This window comes from Anser anser, assembly GCF_964211835.1.
Source record: "Anser anser genome assembly, chromosome: 19".
NCBI classification, from domain to species: domain Eukaryota; kingdom Metazoa; phylum Chordata; class Aves; order Anseriformes; family Anatidae; genus Anser; species Anser anser.
In genome coordinates, this window is record NC_139740.1 from 6,881,732 (window position 1) to 6,905,952 (window position 24,221).

Genomic DNA, 24,221 nt, shown 5'->3' on the forward strand with positions numbered 1-24,221 from the left:
CGGTGCAGAGTTTGGCTACCTGGCTCCTGTCATTTACAGTGCTCCTCACTGTAAAGTGAGGCTGGTTGGAGCTTTTAATGTGGCAAAAAAAGGCAGGAGGTGCGTGGCCTCCAGGGGAGGCTCCGTTCTGCCCCGCAGAAAGGCACCGACCATGGACCACAGTCAGAGTTTAAGGCATTGGCGTGGTCAGGAGCGGAGCTCACCCCTAATGGGCTGGGAGGAGGACATCATCTTCTTGGGCCAGGCACCAGCTGCGTGGGAGAGATGGTGGGGGACCAGGAGGCAGCAGGGAGGTGGGAGACCCAAACGTAGCTTTTCAGGGAGAATTGCAGCGTGTCTCACTGGGGGCTGTACGGATAAAACTTGGGAGTCATTGGAAAATAACTCTGATGAAGTCGTTCAATAAGTTGGTTAGACGTCGTGCTTGCTACATAGCAGACTGAGATTTCAGAGGATTTGGGGTGAAATACGGTCCCCCTAGGTTTTGTGAAGAAGTTCCTGGAAGAGCGGATGGCTGATCCACCGGTGTAGGCTGATTCCCTGAAGCTGTAGACTTAAGGGAAGTTTCCCAAGCCTCGAAGCTGATGGGCTAGAACTGAATGAAAACGTGATTCTGTGCAACAAGAAACACATTTGGGACGTGTCTGCCCTGCAGATAGGCAATGTGGCTGAATTACCAACAATTTATTTGTGCAAGCAAGAAGGGAAGGGAGGAGGGGTCTTGGATGATAAGTTACGAAGGGAAAGAGCTGCCTGTAGAGGTGTCTGAGCCCATATTCCAGCGGTAGTTCTAGGGATGGTGTGTAATGGGTATGAGACCAGCTTCAAGGAAGGGTCTAAAGGCGTGGAAATAGTCGGAATCTCAGTTGTGCTCCCAGATAACAGATAGCCTGCACCTGCCGAAGTTGCTGCTGATAAGGGGCTTCTGCAGAAAGTAATTAAAACTCAACCCCCTGGTACTTACCGAAAGGGGAAACTTTGGGACTTGATAGGATTTTGTTGAAAATGACCAGGAAGCTGATTCTTAACGTGCTATGGGAAAGCTCAGAGAATTCAATCTAAAGAGAGAGGCCAGGCAAGTTTCAGACTGCCTTCGCACAGCAGTAGCGCTGCAGAAGCTGTTAGGGTCTCTGCCAAAAAGTCAGGATAAGTCCAGCAAACAAAACAAAAACGCTGGTGACACAGGAAGAATTCCTTCGCGGAGAAAAGTGTACGTTGACTTGGAAAGAAACCTGTGCAGTGATTTTGGACTACAGTTCTCTTTTCCCTGAGGTAGCTTTACTGGAAGACAGATAGATCTAAACAGACAGCTTTGCATATTAAGTACATTTTTGCTAGACACCGGTTGTCTGAGAAACTAATTTGTGACAATAGAGTATAGTTTAGTAGACATTATCTTAAACAGTTTGCAGTGAAGTGTGGGTTCAGCAATATAACCCTGCTGCCTGCGAAGTCTCATCTGAGGGGTGGTGGAAAATTATGCCCCAGTAATAGAGTACTTATTGATGGGGTTTGCAGACTCCAAGCCTGATATATTGCTGGCTCTTTCAATTATGGAACGGCACCAATGAAGCATGGATTGTTATCTGCTGACATCTTGTACAGCAGAAAAATGAAAAGCAGGAATTCCTATGTCAGAGCCACTCGGGACACAGAGAAGTATAAAGAAACAGATGAGGCAAAACAAAAAACTCAGCGTGGCTCGAGTCCCAGGAGCTGCCATCACTTTATCGTTTTCCAGAAAGTGGAGGCTCAGCACTGGGGAATGGCAGTTGTAAAGAGAAAGGGTGTCACGAGAAGTTTCCCACAGCCGTGTGGTCCTGTCCCCCAGGCAGGCGTAGCGAAGAGCGTGAGGTGCTGCTGCCGCCAGGAGCATCAGGGTGGGAAGAGGGAAGGCGATGGCACAAGCAGCAGGAGCAAGCGGGGCAGTCACAACGCTCGTGTCAGGAGACAGAGCCCAAAGCCCAGCAACAGCCCTGCACGCACCGAAGGCTCATCGACAGGCGTTACGGGAGTGACTTCTTCTCAAGCGCCTCTGCTGTTGAATTTCGGAACAGAAGATGTTGTTGGAACCTGTGCCTCCAAGGGCTGAGCTTCCTAAGTAATGGGTGGCCGCGATGCTGTGGATCTAGCAGCGTAATCTCATTTCGGTACAGGCACTAACGGAAGGAGCCCTCTGCCAAGAGCTCTTTAAGCACCGAGAAGCTGCTGAACTGCCTGGGAAAGGCTCCTTTGAAGGAGAGTGCCTGTGTGAAGGTGAGGCGTTACAGATCCAGCTGAACTCCAAGCCAGAGAATTTTCTATTTTGTTCCTGTTTCACCCTAATAGTTTACAATTTCATTGTAAACATTGGCTTCCAGAAAAACATCCCAAGTGAATGGTCTTCCTAGTGGAAAGATTTAGGTGCACATTCATCTTCAAGTCCAAGTTAATCCTTTTAAGTTCTAAGACAAGTCATGCTTCAGGTCTTAGCAAGGCTCAGACCCTGGGCTGCTTTTCCTTTGAATCATTCTTCCACTTTACGTTGGAATTTAAAAGTCCCATGAGAGATGATTGTTTTTTAGGAAATACCCAGACAATCTGAGAACGATTTGACTATATACAGTTACTATAATTTCAGAAAGTTTATTTGAAAGAAGCCACTGGACTACAGCATCCCCTCACCGTAATTACTCGTCCAACAGATCGCTGCACATACCTGCACAACTGTTCTCAGCACTTAAAAGAAACACGCCTGGGTGGCACTGCTGGAGATGGCAGCCTGATGCCTTGATGTCTACTTGCCAAAAGAAGTTGTTTTCTGGTTAAGATGAGGATCCAGCTCAGCCTTTGCAGAAGGAAGTCAGATGTAATGAACTATAGAGGATTGGGGGAAAGGCAGAGACTTTTGTGACACAGCAGAGATGGGGTCTCTGGGCCCCGCGACCTCCTTTGCCGCTGGTTAGCTTCGCCTCCATCATCCTGCTGTTTGATCTCACCTCCCCTCCGCTTATTCATCTGGAAGATTCACTTAATTATATTAGTCAACTTCACGGAGGTGTCTTGAAGCTTAATTAAGGCCTGGCAAGCCTGTCAAGAGCCGCTGGCAGAACGCCGCGAAGTGCATTTCAGACACGGACACGGGGAAGGAGAAGGCGTCGCGGTGCGGTTGGCCATATGGAGCTGTCGATCCCCTGCCACTGCGCTGGACCACGGTTTCAGGGAAATACCGAGCGTGCTGAGGAGTTACCAGTGTAAATACTCGTTTTCTTGTTCTGTGGTAGGTGAGCGTGTGCTACCCTCGTGTTTCCGTACAGCTAATTTTGAGAGGGGAGTGCGTGTACCAGTGCTGCGCACGGAAATGCAACAAACACAGCTCCGCTCCTCCTGACTCCTTGCAAAACCGGCCGGTGCTGGAAAGTTCAGCCGGGCACCTGTGGCTGGCTGCTGTCAGCTCTCGTTTCACCCTCGGGAGGGTTTTCACATGACGCACCCCAAGGGGTGAATTGACATTCATCGCTCCTCCAGGGGAAGAAGCATATGGAGGCTCCGCCGGGACGGGCTCCCTGATCTGAATTGCCAATCAGTGCCTGCCTGAGCCTCAGCTGGGAACACCGTGCCGCTAACAAGCCTCCCCGCTCCCCCAGTTCCCGCTGCAATCTGTCAGCTGCTAAATACGGCTTCAGCAGCGCTCGAGCCGATGAGCAACCTCCAGCACCAGCTTATTACGGAGAGGTGGTAGCCTCTACATTTTTTAGGGGCAGCCGGTTTCTGTAATAAAAACCTGCTTGGTCTTCCCAGTAACTTGGTAAAACTGGATTAGCCTTAAAAATGAATACTTAGTTGGAAAGTAAAAGAGAATGTTTCTGCTTAGCTTGAAGAATATCTCTCAGATTGTTTGTATTTAGGGCATTTAAAAATGCCACTCCCTGTAGAAGCTCGGAGTTTTGCCTACTTGTTTATGTTTCTTTCACTCCGGAAGCGGCGTGCTATTGTTTCCTTATAGTTTCCACAGAGCTTGAAATTGCTGGCTACGCAGGAGGAAATTAGTTTGTAATTAAAGCCAAGTTAATAACGATTCCCGCGGAGTCTGCTGGTCGCATTGCTCGGAGCGAGGCGCTGTGCCTTTGTCCTCGCGGCGAGCGCGGTCGGGCACCGCTGCCCAGCTCCAGGCGCGCGGGCAGGGGCCATTTCCACGCGGCGCTAACCGCACCGGCGCACACACGGGCAGGACTCGGTGTCTTTCAAGCCCTTGTGCCCCACCAATTAGGGCTGACGGCATTATATCAAAACGAGATGACGAGTAATAGCGTAGTTTTCGACCTGCAGCCAGTGGATTGTTTTGGGGAAGGTTCAGGACTGGAAGCTTTAGGCTGTGAGTCTGTGTCTCCACTGGAGATCTTTTATTTTTAAGGGGAGGTAAAAACTGAAAACTGCTTGGAAAGTCGCTCATTGCAGTGTGCTGCCCTGTTGGCGTGGACGGAGGTGGTGTGCTGCTGATGTGTGCCACCGCCGCGAGGACCAAGGGGCTGCGCTCCCCTGCCGTGGGTGTCACACACCCCTGTAAGTGCATAGTGCGTTGCCTCTCCTGTTGCTCCATCCTCACGTGCCGTACATCCATGAGCAAGGTGGTGCCGCAGCACCTCTGGCACCTCGAGGTGCCTTTATGCGGGGCACACCATGCCCTCCATCCCTACAGCAGCTCCAGCACAAGTCCCACCACATCAGAAAGATTTGTATAGTTGGAGAAGGTTTCGTGTAGTCGGAGACCCCCTGAGGACTTGCTTAATGGAGTCCCCTGAATTCACAGCGTGGCTTGATTGCATTTTTAGGCTGATTTTGATTCCCCCTTTCCAGTTAAAGATTTTTCTGCTTTCAGATGTTGTGGATGAAGTCACGAGGGCAGCTGGAAAATGTCCGGACTTGTTTTGATTGAGCAGAGGTTCGCTGTGTTCGCAAGGAAACGAGCCTTACCCAGGCATGTCTCACGAGCGTGCCTGCCTGTTTCTCTTACGAACTTCCAAATCGGCTGGCTGTTTTCTAGACAACTTGGTAATGAGGTGGTGGACATCAAATAAATGAATTCCTTGCGTAAGGATGACCAGCAAACTGTCTTCCCAGTGCGCAGAAAACACGGACGCGGTTTCAGTACCTGAGTTTAGTGGGAGGAGGGAAGGGGTGCGTGTGTCTGAGTTCTGGACTGCGAGGAAAAAGTAAAAAATCTCAGCAGAAATCCTTATTTTCTGAGTGACCTCAGCACTTGGCCAGAATCACATGGGGCTTGGTTCCAGCTCTGATGCAAGCATTTAATCTCGTCCTGGAATTGGGGAATATTGGGCACATGAAGTAACAAAACATACTTGCGTACTTGTGCATATCTGCGCCTCAGAGCCTGTGTCTGAGCGGTGTTTGGGTTCCTGAGCATCGAGGTCAGGCTTTGAGGGTGGGATGTAGGCTGGTTTCAAGTGGGCTTAGAAATCAAATGCAAGTGATTAAACTGAAGGCTTTACTCCCAGCTCCTGTCATACCCTACAAGCACCCAAAGTTGTCACCCTTGAAATTTCTCCTTTTCCGCAGAATCGCAGGCTGGGTGAGGTTGGAAAGGACCCCTGGAGGTCATCTCGTTGTTTCTGGAGGTTATCTGATCTTGGCCTTTTGACCTGGCATATCTTGTGTTCTTTATTTGGAGGAAGGGAGCGTTTGAACACCCCTAAGATGAGTTTGCAGCCAGCCTGTGGGGATGGGTTTGACCCACCCTTGAGCTGGATCTCTGCCTGGATGAGCCTTTGGAGCATCAGAAGAGGCTCTGGGCTGGGCTGCAGAAGAAAACCACAAGCCCTGCTCTGAAAGACTGTCTGCCAAAATGGGGAGAAAGACCAAAAGGTAGTGGACAGAAAAAACTTGGGAATTTCCCCAGGTGGTTAAAATAAACTCCATGGCCCAATAAAAAAAAAAAAAAAAAAAGTGACTCTCCTCTTGAAAGGTGGCAATTAGGTGGCTAGGATCTGTCCCACCTGACCTGAGAGACAGCCCGCAGGTCTCGGTATCCGCACTGATCACTCAGACCTCATTTACTGTCGGTGGAGAGAAATGGGCACCTCCAGCAGGCAATTGTACTCATCTGGAGGCGGCTGCCTAAAATAGGTCAGACAAATCACTCCTATTTCTCTCCACTTACGCACTTAAGAGACTAACTCAAGTACAGCCACTTGCCTTGGGGACCTCTGGCACCGGGTGAGTCCTCCTGACGTGGCAGCAGCGTAACGCCCCCTCCCAGCCCCTCCAAAACCCGTCCTCCCAAAGCAAGGAGGGGACGAGTGGGGACTTCCCAAATCCCGTGCTAATTGCATAGTGGGTCAGTCCATACAAAGCGGTGAATATTTCCCCAGAACGGCCCAGCCTGAGCTCTGACTGCTTGGAGGATTTGGGAACTTTGGAAAGGGCGATCAGGATCGATCCGTTTCCCTGGGTAAATCTCTTGGAGGGCCTTAGATGTAAAACCATATTGGTTATCAGCATCCTCGTGCAACGATACGGGGTTCAGTGAGTTCTGGAAAGATTTTCCTGTGAAACAGCCTCTTTACACTTTCCCTGAGTGAGGTATTTTGCTACTCAGATTTGTGATTTAATAATCATAAATAAGGGAGCCCTTAGTGCTATATTTTTAAATGACTGAATGGTGAGAATCTACTTTAAGAAATTGTATGAATGCCTATCACTTGTGTGCATATAAATGTATTCAATTAGCACTCAAATCTTGAGTTATCTCCTGATGGAAGGCAAAACCTTTTGAATTCAGTCCCATGCAAGAAATACTGTGTCATTTAACTCACAAAAGGATGCGATGCACTTAACAGATAATGACTGAAGAGGATTTTGCTGTATTGCCTGCTCAGCTGCTTGTGAGGACAAAGAAAATAATTCCCCTTTTAGGATCCGATGGGGTAATGAGGAAACCCTCTCTGCACTGATCCGGCATAACACCGAGAAGGGGAAAGGAGATAGCCCGAATGGCTGTGATTTCATTGTCGGGCTCTTCCACGTACTTTCCGTGTTTTGTCTGTGGGGCTAAGCCAGTGGCTAACCTGCTTCTGAACTTGCCACCAGCACTCGGAGATTACTCACCCTGGATACTGCACTTCAGCAAACGCAGAATTAGCCCTGGGTAAGTAATCTTGTTAGCGTGATTCAGTGTTAAATGGATCTCGATTAAATGGGCCTTTATATTGTCCCAGCTGGAGATGATAAGCCTCCACAAGGAAATGGCAGGAGACCGAAGGAAATTGCTTTACTCCAGGCTGGGACGCTTAACCCCATAAAACGCTTCCTGCTCCCCTCTGCTTCTGCTCCCTTGCCTGGGACCGTTTGCTTTAGTCCTTGGTGGCCGTGGGGGGACAGCAGGGACACAGGACAAGGTCTGAGGGATCTCCTCATGCCAGCCTTTGTTGGGACAAGAATAGGGTGGCCCTGAAGGGCAAGGTAGGGATGGTCTCCTCAGTGCTTCTTTTATCATCCTAATAACTCCTTCATTAGCACATTTTTTTTTCCAAGCTCTCACTCCAGATGCTGGTGCCAGGGTGCCCGAGCATCCCGCAGTCAGTGCAACTGGTGCCACCAGTAGTTTGTTAAGCACCAAACTCCAGGAGAGGGGAATCTTGAGTCTCATCTTAAGAGAAATAGATTGCTTAAATGTGCCGCTGGGACTTCTCGGGAATGACTTGGGGTTTATCTGTGTGAGATAGAAATCAGCACGGTGCATTGTGTATCAGAACCTGACACTTCATTTCTCCTCGCTATTAGATTTGGCAGCACGTGCGTGGTCTGGGTAAGAGGGAAATGGCATTGAAATCCCCAAAGGGATTCAAACGTGGGGGAGAATTGTGGGGCACTGCTGTGACAGGGACAGGAGAGCTGGGACGACAGTACCAGGGGTCCGTTCCTCCTGGTGGGACGGGACTTTGCCCTCTGAGGGGGGTCCTGGTCATCTGAAACAAGGACGGGCGAGATGCTGTGTTGCAGGTGAAAGCAGGCAAGATTAGGGAGGAAAAAAAATCAAATAAAGAGCCTCATCTAAGGCTCCTGCTAATGGGCATTGTTAGTAAAGGTTTCCTGGGCCAGATGACAAGGTAGACACCAGACTGTCCTGCATCTCTGCTCTCGTCCTGCCCAGTGTTACCCGACGAGTGTTCTCAGCCCGTGCCTGTTGTGACTCCACAATGCAGATTCACTCCGTGGGGTGGGAGACCCTAAGAGGACACATGGGAAACCTCTGCTCTATAGCAAGTTAGCTGGTCTGATATCTTTTTTCCAGACCTTTGACAAAAATAAGGTAAACATTCAATTACTTGATTTTTTCCACAAATTTTGCATTTGACGTGGCTTTACATGCTTGTGATATTTTCCAGAAGCGAATCCCAGCACTGCGAAGGCAGCCAGTTGGAGAGTGGCTGCAGAAGGGCAAGAAATTACATAATCTATTAAAGATTTCCTTCATTATCCCTCTAATCAAGGCTTCTATCAGTCTCCTTTGATGCGCTGCTGGAAAAAAAAGATCTTCAAGTAAACTGATGCTGGAGATAATTAATTAACTTGCCATCCTCCTGCCTTACAGACAGAGACAGTGAAAGAAAGAAGAAGTGTCCTTTGCAATTACTGATCTGCGGTTTTCCATCCTAGTGCTGACAGCTCGTAGGACATGGAGTGGAAAAGCATTTTACCAAACTTTCAGGCTTTGACCATCAATTCCTGCACTTGAGAATATTTTCTCCTGCTTGTATTTCTCACGCTGTTAGATAATGCTCTTGATGGTGAAAAATGGGTTTAATACTTGAACAGTTAAAGTTGTGCATAGTCTCACCTGGTAATGTTATTTTCCTTCTGCTTTCCTTACAGCAAATACCCTCACCTCTGCTATCTTCAGATTATTGTACATGAAATCCACCTTTATTAGGATAGAATAGAAAATCGAGAATAAGAACTGGGTCGGTGGAGTAACACTGATGTTGCACACAGCTATAGGCATTCGCCTAAATTCTTCCTGGGGTTTGGCAGGGGGTGAGGGGATGACTTCCATCCCTCCCATCCCAGGAACCCAGCTTTTTCATGCAAACAGGTAGATGGTTTTCCAAATGTCTTTACTGGACTTGAGATCGCACAGATATGGTTTCTCTCTGTAATGATGTGAAAGCAGGATTTAAACTTCTCTGTCAACTCGGACCAAGGCTGGGATAGCAGGGGGAGCTTTGCCATCCACTTTACCCAGCTGAGACTTCTCCTTTTACAATGTCCTTTTTGCTTAGGATCTTCCGTGTTTCCAGCTCTGTGAGTGTTGTGGTTTAACCCGGCTGGCAGCTAAACACCACACAGCCGTTCGCTCACCCTCCCCCCTCCCTCTCTGGGATGGGGGAGAGAAACGGGAAAGTGAAGCCTGTGAGTTGAGATAAAGACAGTTTATTAAGACAGGAAAATAATAATAACAATAATAATAATAATAGTGATAATGGTAATAGTATTAACAATAATAATGTGTAAGAAACAAGTGATGCACAATGCAATTGCTCACCACCCGCTGACCGATGCCCAGCCTATCCCCGAGCAGCCGGCCCCCCACCCCGGCCAGCCACCCCTATATATTGTTCAGCATGACGTCAGATGGTATGGAATACCCCTTTGGCCAGTTTGGGTCAGCTGTCCTGGGTCTGTCCCCTCCCAGCTCCTGCTGCACCCCCAGCCTGCTCGCTGGCAGGACAGAGCGAGAAGCCGAAAAGTCCTTGGCCTGGTGTAAACACTGCTCTGCAACAATTAAAACATCAGCATGTTATCAGCGCTCTTCTCATCCTAATCCAAAACATAGCACCCTACCAGCTACTATGAGCTACTTAACTCTGTCCTAACTGGAACCAGGACAGTGAGCCCTTGAAATAACATTTCTCGTTCCAAACTAGTCTGTCTGATGTGAAACTTGCCATTTTTGGTACTGCTTGAGCAGCTAGAGCGGAGCGTGGACGGCTGGGCAGGCAGGCTGTCAGGGCTTGGAGCACGGTGCTGCTCAACCCCACAACACCCTCAGTAAAACACCGGCAGCAGCTCCTTTCCCAGAGGAAATTGCCCCAGGAATATCAAGGGTGGTAAAGGCAAGGAAAAAGTGCTTAATATAGGCAATGCTTTTGGAAAGTTTTCTAGCAAAATGAGAGAGGTTTCACTTGTTGGTAACCAGTAGCTTGTACACGTGGGGTGGATTTATGGCAAAGCAAAACTTCATTCATTTGGTTCGGATCTAGCAATTTGTATGTAAATCAGTATGTACTTGTATGTAAATCAGTCGGTTCTTGTAGGACATATTAAAGACCAAAGAAGCCAGGGATGGGATTGCTGCAGTAGGGGAAACTTTAACGCTTCTCTTTCTGGCAAAAGCACCGCTATTGCTGTGATGAGGCAGCCCGGCAGCTCTCGTCTTCCCATGCACACCCGTTTGGGAAAGGGGGATCAGGAGGTACCGACACACACCACACCATTTACTCATTTGTCTTTTCCTCTTCCACGTGCCGGTGCCTGTCCTCTCCTTGTACGCTGCCGGGGTCGTGCCAACATCGGCTCGCTCTGAAAACAGCCCTGCAAGGTCAAGAAATGAATCAGCATGGGAGCAAAGGCTCGAAGAATATTTTTGAGTTGTTTGCTTAACTAGAGAGATGCCTTGCCTTCTAGTCATGTTTTCGGAGCAGCAGTGGTGGGTGCTGTTGCAGAACGAGCTCGGTGGTTGTGGCCAGCACCCAGGAGTCAGCTCTCAGCAGCTGAAGGCTGCGGTGGCTGCTCGCGGGGACGTCCTCATCACCTCCCCGCTGCTTCTGGGCCATGGCTCTCTGGAAACAGAGACCCAAGGAGACAGAGGCTTTTTTGGTAGAAGTGGTCGCCTTTAGGAAATCGGGGACTGGCCCCTTCTTCCTGGCTTGCTGGGAATGTTTTCAGCTCTGAAGCATCTGCTTGTAACCTTTAACAGTTTCAACTGGCCCCTTATAAAAGCGGCTCTCTCGCAAACCATAATTCCTTGCCTGGCCTGTAAGTACCAAAAAGCTCCTAATGAACGTCCTTTCTCACACGCTCCTTGTACACAGAACTCTCAAAAATAAATAAATAAACAACTAAATCTGCTAATTAATTTTAAGCCTCTTTGTGGCAAAGCCTAAGAACCGGATTTACCAAGATACCAGGGGGTCCATCTGGTGCAAAAAGCTCGCTCTCTTGCCAAGGTATTTGTTTTACTGAGGCCTTTGGGCCCAGAAATTTCCCACTGGCAGCAGCAGTGCCAGTTGTACTGACCTGGGAAGTTGCATAATGTGTTGATGGGATGGTGAAAAGTGTCCTTGACCACAAGCAAGAGCGGTTTCTCTCGGGCTGCTCCCACATGTGAAACACGTGCACAATGGCTTCATGGCACCCATCGCATCGCTCCAAGTGATGGGAACAAACCTGGTGGCAATGCTTGGTTTTAGAAGTGGGGGATGAGAAGCATAGTGGGAGCCTAATGAGGCTTTGGGAGTTTTATTGTCCATACTCCTTAGGATATCCTTTAAAAAAAAAAAAAAAGAAGACGCATTAGATCACTATAAACTCTGCGTGGCATGGCTTCATTGCACAGGCATTAGCGAAAACCTCTGGCTGAGGGCACCTAAAGGCAGGTTGTGATGTCTTTGCCTTTCCCTTACCAAAGCAGCTTTGGCTGGGAAATGCAGAGGCCTGGTAACAAAACTCATGGTTTTACACTGCAGCAGGTTCAGAGGCCTTCGTGGTGGCAGAGGGCACAGGTGCCGGTCACTCTGCTCCCACAGCAAGGGCACTTATTTTTCAAACTCAGAACAGTTCGGCCACGCAGAATAACGCCTGCAACACACACCCACAGGGCCTGCCTGTGGCGGAGCGCAGTGGCACACACGTGCTCTTTGCAGCTCCCCTGTGCTGTTCTGCACCTTTCATCATCCTGGCCACCCTTCCTCGCCATTTCTAATCCTGACACACCTTGTTCAAGGAGCATATTACAGCTTTGTTAGTGCTAACTTGTTTCGGTTCCCCAGCAGATCTGGATTGACACTGGGTTTGGAGAGAGACGGGGAGCAACAGCTCCAACGAGGAGAGTTATTTATTTTAACTTAATCTATTCTTCTGTGCTAATTAGCAGTACATTTGCTCATGGTGAGAGAACAGTTTTGCCAAATAGAAAAATGAAATAAGCTGGGCAGGGAACATTGTGCAAGTTTTGAAGTGTGTTGAATGCAACGGAGGGTAACCAAAGTAAACACAAAATGCATCTTTTCTCCCCGTGTAGGAACACCCCATCCTTCCTAAGTGAGCTGCTGTTTGACAGTCTTTTTTCTTGTCTTTTTTTGTCTTTCAGCAAAGAATAAACCACCAGACAGGCCCTTACCAGAAGACAGCTTTTGAAGGAGTCAAGAGCAGGTAGGGATTCTTCTTTGGACGATATCCATGAGAAATGTTTGCTCGCGTGTTTGGTGCTGTGCAGCCGTGCGGGACCCGACGGGGAGGAGAGGGGCTGTCCTGGCGCCCCCGCTCAGCCAGACCCAAGCTCACGGCAGACCCCAGCCCACCGCTGGCAGGAGGGCTCGTGCTGCGTGCACGTGTCTGTGGGGTTGTGCGAGGAGCCCGGTGGGTCGTGCCCAGGGTGGGATCTGTGCCCGGCCCAGCACCGTGCTGCCCTCCTGGCGCAGCAGGGGATGGTGAGGCCGGGGCTGTGCGTGACCTCAGGTGCTGCTCACAGCACCGGCGGGCTTGGAGAGCTGGAGATATCAGCAGTCTTGTTCAGCTGCTGGGTTTTTTCCTCTTCCCCTTTTTCTATGCTTGTAGTGAGAATATTGGGCAGGGTTATATATTCCATCCCACGTTGGTGTGCGTAAAAAGTCCTGCTGCTGTGAGCAATGTCGAGAAAATCTCTTTCTAAGTGGTAACCTTGAAGGGTTAAGCTCGAGCACCTGGATTAGGAGGACTCGAATGTTGTGCCATGTGTCGTGCAAATGGTTACTCCAAATGTTTGCAATCTTGGCAAGGCTTTCTTGCAGACAAGCTGAAGTAATTTTCCTTGCATGCACAAAACAGTCTGCAGAAGCACTGAAATTGTTAAAAAAGACCTGAGCATGCTGCTAAAATTCAAGTGATTGTGCTATATTTTGTTTGAATTTTTAATTCATCTCCTGCTAGCTTCCCTTGGTTAGTGGTCAAGTCTGACTTCACCTCCAAGTTCAGTCCTGCAAGACACAGCTTGTGGCTGATTGCATCTGATGGGAGGGAAAGGGACTTGCTCTGGCATCTTGCTTTAATCTTCAGGGATAATTTAGGATAAATTAGGGCTGTGTGGGCCAGGCAGCTGGTGATGGCTTGCCCACAATGTGATGCCGGATGATCCCCACGCCAGATAGTGCTGAGAAGGGGGGAAAGGGCCCGATGGCTCCGCTGGCAAACCCTACCCGTGAGAGGGCAGCTCGTGGGAGAAGCTAGGGCATGGACATGCAAATAGGCTCAAAAAATTGAAGTCATTGGTGGCCTGGTCTTCAGAGCTGGCTAAATGTTCGCTCTCTGAGCTTTTTTTCTTAGATAAAGTTATGAGAACAAAAATCAGTCATATACTGGGCTTGCTTTAGGCAGATGCTAACTTGCTCTTCTGTCCTCAAAGTCATCCAGAAATGATGCAAACGTGCTTTGGGCGATGCTGAGCTAATCAGCCAGCATTTCAGCTTCAGCTCGCTGCCAGGTGATCACGTCCTGGCTGACACGGGGACAGCAGGCGTGTGTCTGCCCGTGAAGCTCGGTGCAGGCAGCGCCGGACACGGGGCTGGGGGCTCCGTGGAGCAAGCACCGGCTGTGGATCCACCGCAGGGAGCACGGCTGGAGAGCAGCAGCTTGCCCCTGTGCCCCAGCATCGCATGCTGGGCTCCCCGGGGGCTTGAGTCGGGAATCTTCCTGGGCTGGGTTTTCCCATCTGCGTGTCACCGAGGGCACAGTCCGGTATTTAGCTCGCTGGAGCTTTCAGCACGGGCTGAAGTTTCGCTGCTGTCAGCGAGATGTGCATATGGGTCTTCTCCCCGGAGAAGAGCGGTTCCGTACGTGGTTGTGTTCACGCACGCCTCCCTGCCGTGCACATGTAGCAGCGGGAGCAGTGCTCGCCGCTTGTTGTAACTGAAAGGCAACGCGGGCTCCTTCTTCTTATTTTAACTCCGTGGGCTCTGCCCTCCTGGTGCCCGGTGGATTACAGGGGCTGGTACCAGGGCTGCCAAAAGCCAGAGCTGCCACCCGGCAGAGCCGTGCAGGTATTTCTTAGGGGCTGGTGGCACAGGGGCAATTGCAGAGAGAGCATCGCTGTGGAGCAAGTTTTCGAGCATGCATCTAGGGGTTGTTATCGGGGCAGACCTGGCACCGGGTCACCTGAGGGCAGTCAGATTGCCTCGGCTGTCTTTAAAGGGTTTATCCCAGGAGGCAGCTGTCCTGCTCTTGAAATCCAGCGGGCAGCCGGGTGGGATCCATCCCTCCCCTGCCATACCCCGGTGCTCCCAGCCCTGCAGCCTGCCGCAATGTTTGCGTCGGCTCTTTGGGACGTGGCTGGGATGGGATGGGCCCTGCACGGTGCCCCTGGCTGCGGTTCTCCAGCTGTACCCCCAAAGGGCAGCGCTGAGCTCTCGAGAGCTCTCCCGCGAAGGATTGGAATATGCTGAACTATAAAGATGTGTCTTAATTAATGCTTTAAATAAGGTTACAGCTAGAGCTGGGGAGATAATCAATAGTGAATCATCTAGTCGGCAAATTCAGCTCTTTTCGGTTGGTGAGTTATCTGTAAACAGCCTGCAGTTTTCTGCGTTCATCCATTATTTAGAATTATTTCCCGAATAATTCCCTTGAATCGCTTTTGGCTTGCAAGCAGCATGTTGGGGGTGGCTGACGCTCACTACTCAAGCTCCGATTGTCACTTCTTGGTGGGACGAGCGGGTCCCATGGCCTCGCGCCGGGTCCCCGAGAGGAGCAGCCTGGCTCTCGCTGCCCTCCTTAATGAAAGCAAATAGCTTTGGCAAACGCTCCCTGCTCCCTGCCAGCAGCCTCGTTAGCAGGGTCCTTCACCCGGAGACTCATCAGGGCAGCGGCTGCAGTGAGGATTCGGAGCCCAGCTCTTCTGGGGGTTTCCTGAACTGGTCCCCTTGTGCTCTCTTGGTGGTAGCAGTAACAGGAGCTTCAAAGTAAGCGCGTTGCAGTGGCCATCTGCTGCTCCATTTCCCCCGGTTTGGCTCTCACAGCCCCAAACAAAGCTTGCTGGTGCCCAGCTCTGCAGCAGACGGGGCTCTGCGGCCAAATGCCACCCGTCTGGAGTGGCTGTGACCCTGGAAGGGAACCCCCAGCAATCCCAGGGCTCGCGCCGTGTCCCAGGCTTGCAGCACGCCTCTCCCCGTTACAATCACCGCGCCATCGCAGCTCCGACGAGGTGCTGGCAGTTCGGATGATTAAAAGGATTTCTGCCTGATAAGAACTGGAGCGAAACTCATTTCAGGTAGCAGCCCACCAGCTGCCGGATGGTACACAGTTTCATTTACTGCTGACACGAACGGGATTGTTTTAAGCAGAGGACATAAATAGGCTCTGACATAAATCAAAGAGAACACCAGCTGCAGGTCAGCCGCGCTCCGGGGACTCGCCGCTAAGGACGTGGGCAGGAGGAGCCTGCCGCTGCTCCAGGCTGGGCACGTCGTCAGCACCAAGGGCTGGCAGGGCCCGGGCATCGCCCCTGCTGCAGGTGGTGATGTGGGGAATCTGGGGAGGTAACCGGGGGGTTTGGTGCCTACAGTGGTGTAGTCCGGAGGCAGGCGGGGATTGCTCCTGCTGTCTTTTCTCTGGAAGAAAGGCGGAGGAAGGAGGAAAGGAGTGCTGCCGAAAAATGAGCAAATCCTGCCCTCGGTGGAAGGATGAGCCCAGCACGAAAAGCCACCAGGCACCAAGCTGTGCTGTGGGCTCTCCAGCAGAGCACCCCTGCAGCCCGCAGCGGGGTCCCAGGGCTGCAAACCCGCGCTGCTGGGGGCGGCTGCCTGCATCCCTCCCCAGCCCAGACAGAATCCAAGCCTTCCCGGTGGCCTGCCCCTGCCTGCCCAGCCTCCCCTTGGCAGCTGAGCCTCGCTGCCCCAGCACTGCACGAGCAGGGAGAGAGGGCCCTTTCTTTTTTTTTTTTTCCTTAAGTCAAAATCAATGATGATGACAGAGTTATAAGGTGAGCGATGGGAAAGGAGAAGAAAGCACCCGGTGTCAAATTTGATGCAGGAGGCAGTTAGAGGAACCTATTACTAGTTCTGTTGCCTTAGGGTATGTTGGTGGGTACATAGGAGAGTGTAATGTCAGCGAAACGGGAGAGCAGCCTCTTTCCCCTTGAACCCTTATCATTAATGTGGAAGGCATACATTGTCAGCTATTAGTCTGGAGGGGAGGGAGAATAGCACACGAGATGTCTTAGTTTGGAAATGGAGTCTGACTCGCCGTCGTCTGGCGTGTGAAAAATTAGGGTGGCTGTGACTGGTGGTGGTGGCGTGAGGGGGGAGTACAGCCTCTGGGCGGAGATGGGGCAGCGAGGGTGCTGCCGCCAGCCCCCCGCAGCTCCTGGTGGGTGAAGGCTGCGGAGAGCAGCGTGGCTGCGGTGCTGGCCCTTGCCTTGATCCTGCCACCGCTGCGCCCGATGACAGGCACTGCCTGCCCTCCGGGGGAAGCCGGCCTTGGGGAGCTCCGTGGGACCAGCCAGGGGTTGCCCCCTGATCCTGGGGCACAGCCTCGTGGTGCAGAGTTTGGCAACGCGCCCCAGGACAGCCTCACTCCATCCGCACCTCACCTCGGCAGCAGCTTTTGTCCAAAGGCACCAAACACCTTGTGCACCCTCAAACCAAAAAGCTCCAACGAGAGTTTTTCGAGGGAAATCGCGGCGGTTCCTGAGGATGCCGGCAGTGCGTCGCCCTCCCGCACCTCGGCTGCCTGTCTCTGACTTACCCACTTGATACAGTTTCCCTCATTTAGGAAATGTAAATAATTCCTAGGGCTCTGCTAATCCCCAGATTACACGAGTAATTCCTGTTTGCATTAATGGGAGGATCTCTCAAATTCTCTGCATGTGAATGAGCAGCACTCGAGCACTGAGCCCGAGCGAGTCCCCTCCTCCAGCAGCAATGGTGCTCGGATGACCTGAAATAAACACAAAATCAGCTTTTTTGTGTTAGGACTTTATTTTTTTTGGAGTCCCATTGCGAATGATGCCTGTAGTTAACTGTGACCATCGGCCCCTTCCTTCTCTGCCCGGTTTGCCCCTGCGGGTTCAGCACCGAGGTGCGCAGTTGCCCCACGGGTGCTGCTGCTGCAGCGCAGGGAGATGGAAAATGTGGTCCTGCTCCTTGAGACCGAGAAAAATGGGGTACGGGCAAGTGAGGTAAGGCCATCCCTGTTGGCTCATGCATGCTCACCAAAATCCCAGATTTTGGGTTCTTGTGGTGTCCATTTTGGGATGCTGCGTTACCCCAGCTCTTACTGCCGGCATCTCTGGATGGGAGAAAACAAGCGTAAGGGAGGCTGGGGCTGCCCTGAGCCCGTCTGCAGCTCTCCTGGTGCCCAGACCCAAAAACCAGAGGAAGTGCCCTCGCTGCTGCAGCGCCGGGGTCTCGTAGCAGCCTCAGCTCGCTGCCTCACGCCTCCTCGCTGCTGCTCTTGACCACAGCTCCCGCCGCTGTTCACAGGGGGAAATAACGCATTAATCCAATTAATGAAGATAAATTGGAGTAGCGGCTCTGGAAAAATACCATCAGTCAACAGCGAGCTGCTCCCTGGGGCCAGGGGACAGCGCTGTCCTCCCACACTGCTCCCCTGTCCTCGCTGCGGCCCCGCAGGGAGGAAAGTCACCCAGAGATCGGCACCGACCCATCCTGCGGCTGGGACGCTGGTGTGTTGGGAGGTGTGCGTGCTTAAGATTAAAAAAAAACAAGTAAAAATCCCCAAATATCCCCCCCAGATTCCCACGCATCAGTCAGTACTCCGCTATGGTCCCTTTGGCTCAGCACCGGGTCAGGTCGGTACAAATGTGGCGAGGATGCTGCCAGAGCTCCAGCCTCGGGGGCTGTCACTCAGCTCCTTCATTAGGAGGAAAAAAGAGCTCAGGAGCCGCCGCTTCCCGCAGTGATTTCATTTCAAAGCTCTCGCAAATCAGGGTGGAGGGGGGATGAGGTTCGCCTTCGCGTTGGGGTTGCCAACTGAAAATGTTCTTCATTCTGGGAATGATTTGGTAGTTTCAGGGAGTGGAAATCCAGGTGGGCGCGTGGAGATTTAGGGATGGTTTGGGAGAGAGTGAGATGGAGAAGACACAAAACCCTGTGTGCTGCAAAGCTGTGAAATCTGTGTGCCACCATCATCCTCTGCAAAGGAAAAAAAAAAAAAAAAGAGGCTGTTAGCTGGGCTGCAAGATTGGTTTTCTTTTCTTATTCCAAAAACACTGGGCTGGTATTTATTTCATTAGTGTAAAGCTTTCTGTAGCTGGTAAATGAATTCCAAGAAGTGAGAGGAACCCCAGGATCAGGGAGTTTGCTTCATTTGGGTTTGTGTGCAGCTAATATTCTGGTTAAATAAATACATTTTACTAATTGGATTACTCAGACAGAGTAATATACTGCTGGATTTCCAACACGATGCTAATAAATTGTGTGAAGAACATAATCATGTTAGCTTCCAAAAAGCTTGTAAGAGATGAAATTAAAAAATAAGTAGAAGTTGACATCTCTTGCATTTCACAGTGTCTTCATTTCCCTCATCCTTCTTAGAGTTCTCCTTGCCGTAGCGTGGCTGATGTGGATTTTTGTTAATCTGCTGGCGATTAGGGAGGACAGAGCGTGAGAGCAGCCCCGTGGGGTGGCGGCACCCAGCTCCTCTTCGTCTCCTCTTACGCTGATTCGTATCAGGGCAGAGGGCTGAGATCTTAACTTGGTTTTTCGGAGGCAAAGGTGCTCCCGAAATTGAGGAAGGCGGATGCTGGGGCTGCGCAGTCTGTGGCCCTCAGCACGGGGGTGTCCCACAGCAGCACGGGGCAGGGCAGGTACCAAAATGGTGCAGCAGGCAGCGCTGCCACCGTCATTCATCGTTACCGACCCACCGCTTCCTTCGCACTGCTCCTAAATCCACCTGTGTGTCTCCACCAGGAAGAGGAAACGGAACAAATCCTTCTCTTTCCCTTTTTTTTCTTCTTTATTCTTTGATAGAAATATACGGTGAGAGAGGGAATGGCTCTCCCTCTCCAGGAATCGGTGACAAATGGCCTGTTAAAAACAGATAACTTGGAGCCCCATCAATAGAGTAGCACCACGGGTTATAGAGAGAGCTCGAGATGTATTATTTAAGCCCCAGCCAGCTGTCAATAGGGTCTGCTCTTTAGTGAGAAATAAATGCCAGGCAAAGGGAGTTTTGTGGCTTGAGCCGGGGAAGCTGCTGATGGATGAAGTCCGCCGCGAGCGTCGGGCGAGGACGGCAGCGCACGGGCAGCGCTGCAGCACCCACCGCGTTCGCCTGGGGTAGGGACGCTTGGTGCCAGCTCGAATCATTCCCCAGCACTCCCTAACGTGTTTCCTCTGTTGCATTCAGACCTGGCACCATGCTGTAAGATGTGCACTGCCCCCGGTTCACGCGTTTCCAACACCTCCATACGGTGGGAATAGTTTTGTGCGCCTGCCTTCCCAAATACCCAAACGGTTCTGCGGCACTGGGAGCTAAGGGGTTAAAGTGCCCTTCGCTTGCTGCCTGCTTGGACCCCCCTAAATTTCGTGGATGTATTTGCTGCACCGAATGGTGATAATTGTTGTATCAAAGGGGCGCGTGGGGGATTAATTTGCCTCTCTGAAGTGCTGTGAGATCTTCAGATGAAACATTCGGCTGTTGTGATCGGCACTGAAAGGAAGGGGTTGCCAGTGCTGGTGGTGGGGCTGCTTCCCCACAGGGCCGAGACGTGTCCTGGCGGGCACATCGTCACCAGAGGTCCTGCCCCGTGCAAGCACAGGCCGCCTGAGCACAGCTCCTGAATCTCAGAGCACAGCAGCAGCTCTGCTCCCGGCTCTATTTGGGAGCTCCAACCCAAAACCCCCCGAGCACACGACATGCCTGGGAGGAACTCAGAAATCCTAAAAGCAAAGTCCAGCACCCGCAGCGGGTCTGCAGAGCGGCGCCGAGCTCGCAGCACCTCTGCGCTGCTGCGCTCCCCCTTCCCCTCCCCGTTAGATCTGTTCCTGATCAAAGTTCCCCTCGGTTTTTCATTCCCCCTTTAAAAGAAGCATTGTCTGCATGAGGCCTCGCCCTGCATTTATTTATATTTTCGCTCACAGCAGGACTTAAAAACAACAAACCAGCCCCTGAAATGGCAGCAGCTTCCCCATAACCCGAGCCTCATTGAAATACTAATAACCAGGTTTTGATGCAGCTTTGTGGGTATTAATGCAAATGTTTTTCTGACTCTCCAGGTTTAATAGCAACAGCTTATACAACTCTAATTAGCATAACAAAATTCAGTGATGAGGAGTAAAACGCTTGTCTTGTTTGATGTTTCCTGGTAATTAGCAAGAATAATGATGTGTGCAGCGTTCCCGGGTCCCAGCTCACAGGAGACGGCAGAGAGCAGCCTCAGCAGCCAGCCCGGGGGCCGTGGCTGGTGGGACGCATGTCCCCATGCGCCCCCAGACCCAGGTGAGCTCACGGCGTGGTGTGTGTGAGCAGACACCCGCACACGGCTGCAGCCCAACGTCTCCAGGACGTTCCCGTGTTGGTCCGTGTGGTTAGGTGTGTGCCCGGCACGTGTGCGTGCTCTCTGCGAGCCCCAAATGCCTGCGCTGCCCTTTGGGGACGGCTGGCCAGCGGGCGTGCAGAGCCAGGGCAGGGCTCTGGGTGTAGAGATTGGATCCGTGGGGCTGAATTGTTCTTCGTGCGTGCAGCTGGGGAGGTTTCCTTCTCCCGCAGCAAATCCCGGAGGCGGGGAGCCCCGCAGCAGGTCTGCTGGGCAGGGAGGGGGGGTCCTGCCCCACGGCGCCCCGGCAGTGCCAGCGCTCGCACGGCGAGGAGGCGAAGCTGCTGTTGCACAGCCCGTGCCTGCTCAGCCCGGGAGCAGCGTGCGGCACGCAGCCCAAAATAAACCTTTTCTCTCTGCGTTTGGGGAGAAGTTTGACCCGAGGCTTTGTAAAACACAGCAACGTGACTCGTGCGCTCTGCTTGCGTCCAGAAGTAAAAGGTCAGGAGAGACGAGGCTGTGGCAGTGCCATTTCCCGGGCTGTGCAACCCTGCCTGCTCCCCCCCCGTGTGCAGGCACAGGGCTTTGTGTTGCCTTTAATGCTTCTTCGTGGCTACCAACCCTTCTCCTCGGGTCTGTGGGGTGAAGCAGGCTTTGCCCAGCCAAGCAGCCTCCTTCATTCCCCGTCTCAATTTGCACAAGAGGGGAAGGATGGCGAGGCTCCGAGGTGCAGCTCCGGCGGGACCCACAGCGCTCCATCACCCACCACGGGGCGCTGGAGGTGCTGGCCGTCCCGTGCTCCTCTCTGGGGGAAGCTGTGGTGCTCCTGCTGCTCGCCCCTGCCACAAAACGTGTCCTGAGTTATGGCCTTCCCGTCGGCCCCGCATCAGCCACAGCCCGGGATCTTTGTCTCCTGCCAGCTCCTGCGCTGCCGATCCCCCAGCGCCATCCTCGCCTTACAAAAGCTTGCATTGTGTTAGCGGCCGTAAAGCAAACCGTGCGGGGCAGTAAATTCCGAGCTGGTAAAAAGAAACCCTCCTTTCATGTGGCGTGCAGTCGGCTTTACGAAGGGCAGCACTGAAGGCGCTTATTGAGATAAATGCTCTGGCTGAGCTTTTAAAAGGACTAAATAATGTCGGCCGTTTGTGGGTGTGTAAGATGACAAAATTAGGAGAGAAGTTAAACTACCTGCCGCTGAGCAGCAGATGAATTTCTGGGGCAATCTGGAAGCAATCTCTGGCCGTGCACGCAGCTTCCCAGGCAGGGACTTGGCCGGCACAGCAGAGGAGAGCCGCGGGTGTCTGAAGTGCTGGAGCTTGGCTGCAGCAGCAGACATGTCGGTAGCCTGATCCAATCCAGCAAATCCTTTGTTTCCTTGCTAAGAAAGCTAATTTTGCAAAGCAAAAGACTGAATGATGTATAATCTGTGAGCGCCTCTAGTCTGTGGCACTCCTGGGAGGGAGAAATTGTCCTCTGCGGAACAGGACAGATGCAGCCAGGGCTGCTCAGCTGTATTGCCTCCTTCCCTCCACCCTCGCAGCATTTCTGAAATGGCTCCTGCCACGAGACACCCCGAGACAAGATGCATTCATTCATGTTTATAGCATTTGAGTATTTGCATGGGTAAGGTGGCTCAGAGAGAGGCGTTCACGATGAGAAGAATAACTCGGTCCAGCCAGTCTTTGCAAACCGGCGTGGGGAAAGGCTTTATGCCCTGCCTGCAGCGGGAAGCTGCCGCCGTGCCACTCGCATCGGAGAGCACGAGCCGACCTGACACGCTGCGAGTGCCAGCCTGGAAATCTCCCTTCTCTGCAGCCCTGTGGCTTCCCGGGGCTCTTCACACCAGAGGCACCAAAAGCTGGGCCGCGTGGGGGCTCGCGGGGAGACCCGAGGTCACAATGCTTCCTCCAGTGATGCAAAAATCCCGGGGGGGCAACCCGGGGTGCTCAGGGAGTGAGGCCCCCTGCTCAGGGAGGTGGTCGCAAGGCACTGAGCTCCCGGAGAGGAAATTCCTCCCGAGTGAAATCACGCCGCCCCTGGGAGGACTGCAGGGAGCAGTGGGGGCAGAGACCCTGCCCGCAGAGCTGCTGCAGAGCCCGCTCCTGCAAGGCGCAACAGCATCCCTGCGCAATTCAGAGCCAGGACTCAGCAGCAGGCGGAGGAGGTGAGCGGCATCACTGCATCGCCTGCCTGCTGCTGGTTGCAGCAGGCACGGTGGTTTGGTGGTTTTCATGTTTGTGCCCCGCTCTAGGATAACAACACCCTTGGTGCTGCCCCCATCCTTGGACCTCTGCTCGAGGAGAGGCATGGCAGCGGTGCTCCAAGTACAGCCTGCCCCGACACCGCGGGCCTTGCACCGGATCTCGCTGCACAAGCGTTTGTTACGTGCAGCTTTGTTTGTTTGCTGTAGAAATAATGACATTTTAGTACGAGGCCTTGAAGATCTCATGCTTGGCTTGGTTGCGGGGAGTGTAACTGAATTGTTGCTGGGCCTTAAATTAATCCAGAGAGCTCAGTACCGACAGGAGAAGGACCCGAGAGGCAGATGGACAGAGCAAGGTTTGGCCGAGCACTGGATACTTGTGCAAACATGGGTAGATGGGTGGCTGCATATTAAAAAAATTGCCCTTGTCGCTGTGTATCAGCCAGCTTACTGAGTGCCGCTTTCTTTGGGGTTTCCAGGGGGCCATGTAACCTGCTGAGAAATGTAGTGTGGAGCTTGTTGCTCCTCCGGATTCAACCAACACAGCCAAGCTTCCAGCAGCTGAGCAGGGCTGCAGTCTGGCTCCCAGCAGCGGTGTTGAAGGGTTTCAACAAGTCTGGAGGAACTGGGATTGATCCTTGTGGGTCCCCTCCAACTCCGGATGTTCTATAATTCTGTGACTGTGCAACTTGTGGGTGGGTTTTTACTTGAAACAACTCACTCGGTCCCCAGAGCATCCTCTTCCATGGCCAGGGCAGGCCCTTTGGAAGGGATTTGTGTGTTTTAAATTCAGCTGTCGGAAAAGCGAATGTCTGCTCTGCAGGCTCATCCAAGCTTTTCTCTGTAGACCGTCTCCAAGATGTCATCCTTGAACTGGATGATGTCTGCAGGTCAACCAGCTGCCGGCTTCCCACCGCTACGGACCAGGTAGCAGAGATAAGCCCCTGGGTGTGCTGCCCCACTGGTGGGACCTACCTGTGGCCGGGGGGGCAAAATGAGCCTTTAGGGGGATTTGCAGGTACCTGGGTGTGCAGCGAGGAGCTGGCCATGGGCTAGCATGAGGTGCCAGCCCGTGTCAAGGCGGGGGGAGGAGAGCTGCTGGGGGACGTTTCCATTCCTCTCCGGTTGGGGAGGTGTGCGGGTCTCCCAGAGCCGGCGTGTGCGGGGATGTGAGCGATATAAATGTAAAACCGGCCTTCGCGGGGTCTGAAGAGCGCAGTTTGCAGCTGGAGATGGATCACCAATCTTCCAGGGAATTGTGCTCTACAAGGT

The 24,221-nt window shown here is 52.2% G+C and overlaps 1 protein-coding gene across 16 annotated transcripts in view; it reads left to right on the forward strand.

The window, feature by feature from the left end:
- The window catches only part of TNRC6C (trinucleotide repeat containing adaptor 6C), a 298,323-nt gene that overhangs the window by 100,362 nt on the left and 173,740 nt on the right, over positions 1-24,221 (forward strand). For all 16 annotated transcript variants that reach the window (XM_083804806.1, XM_083804794.1, XM_083804795.1 and 13 more), the window contains exon 4: positions 12,368-12,429. In XM_083804806.1, coding sequence (XP_083660932.1) covers positions 12,368-12,429 — 62 coding nt within the window. The remainder of the gene's footprint in view (positions 1-12,367; positions 12,430-24,221) is intronic.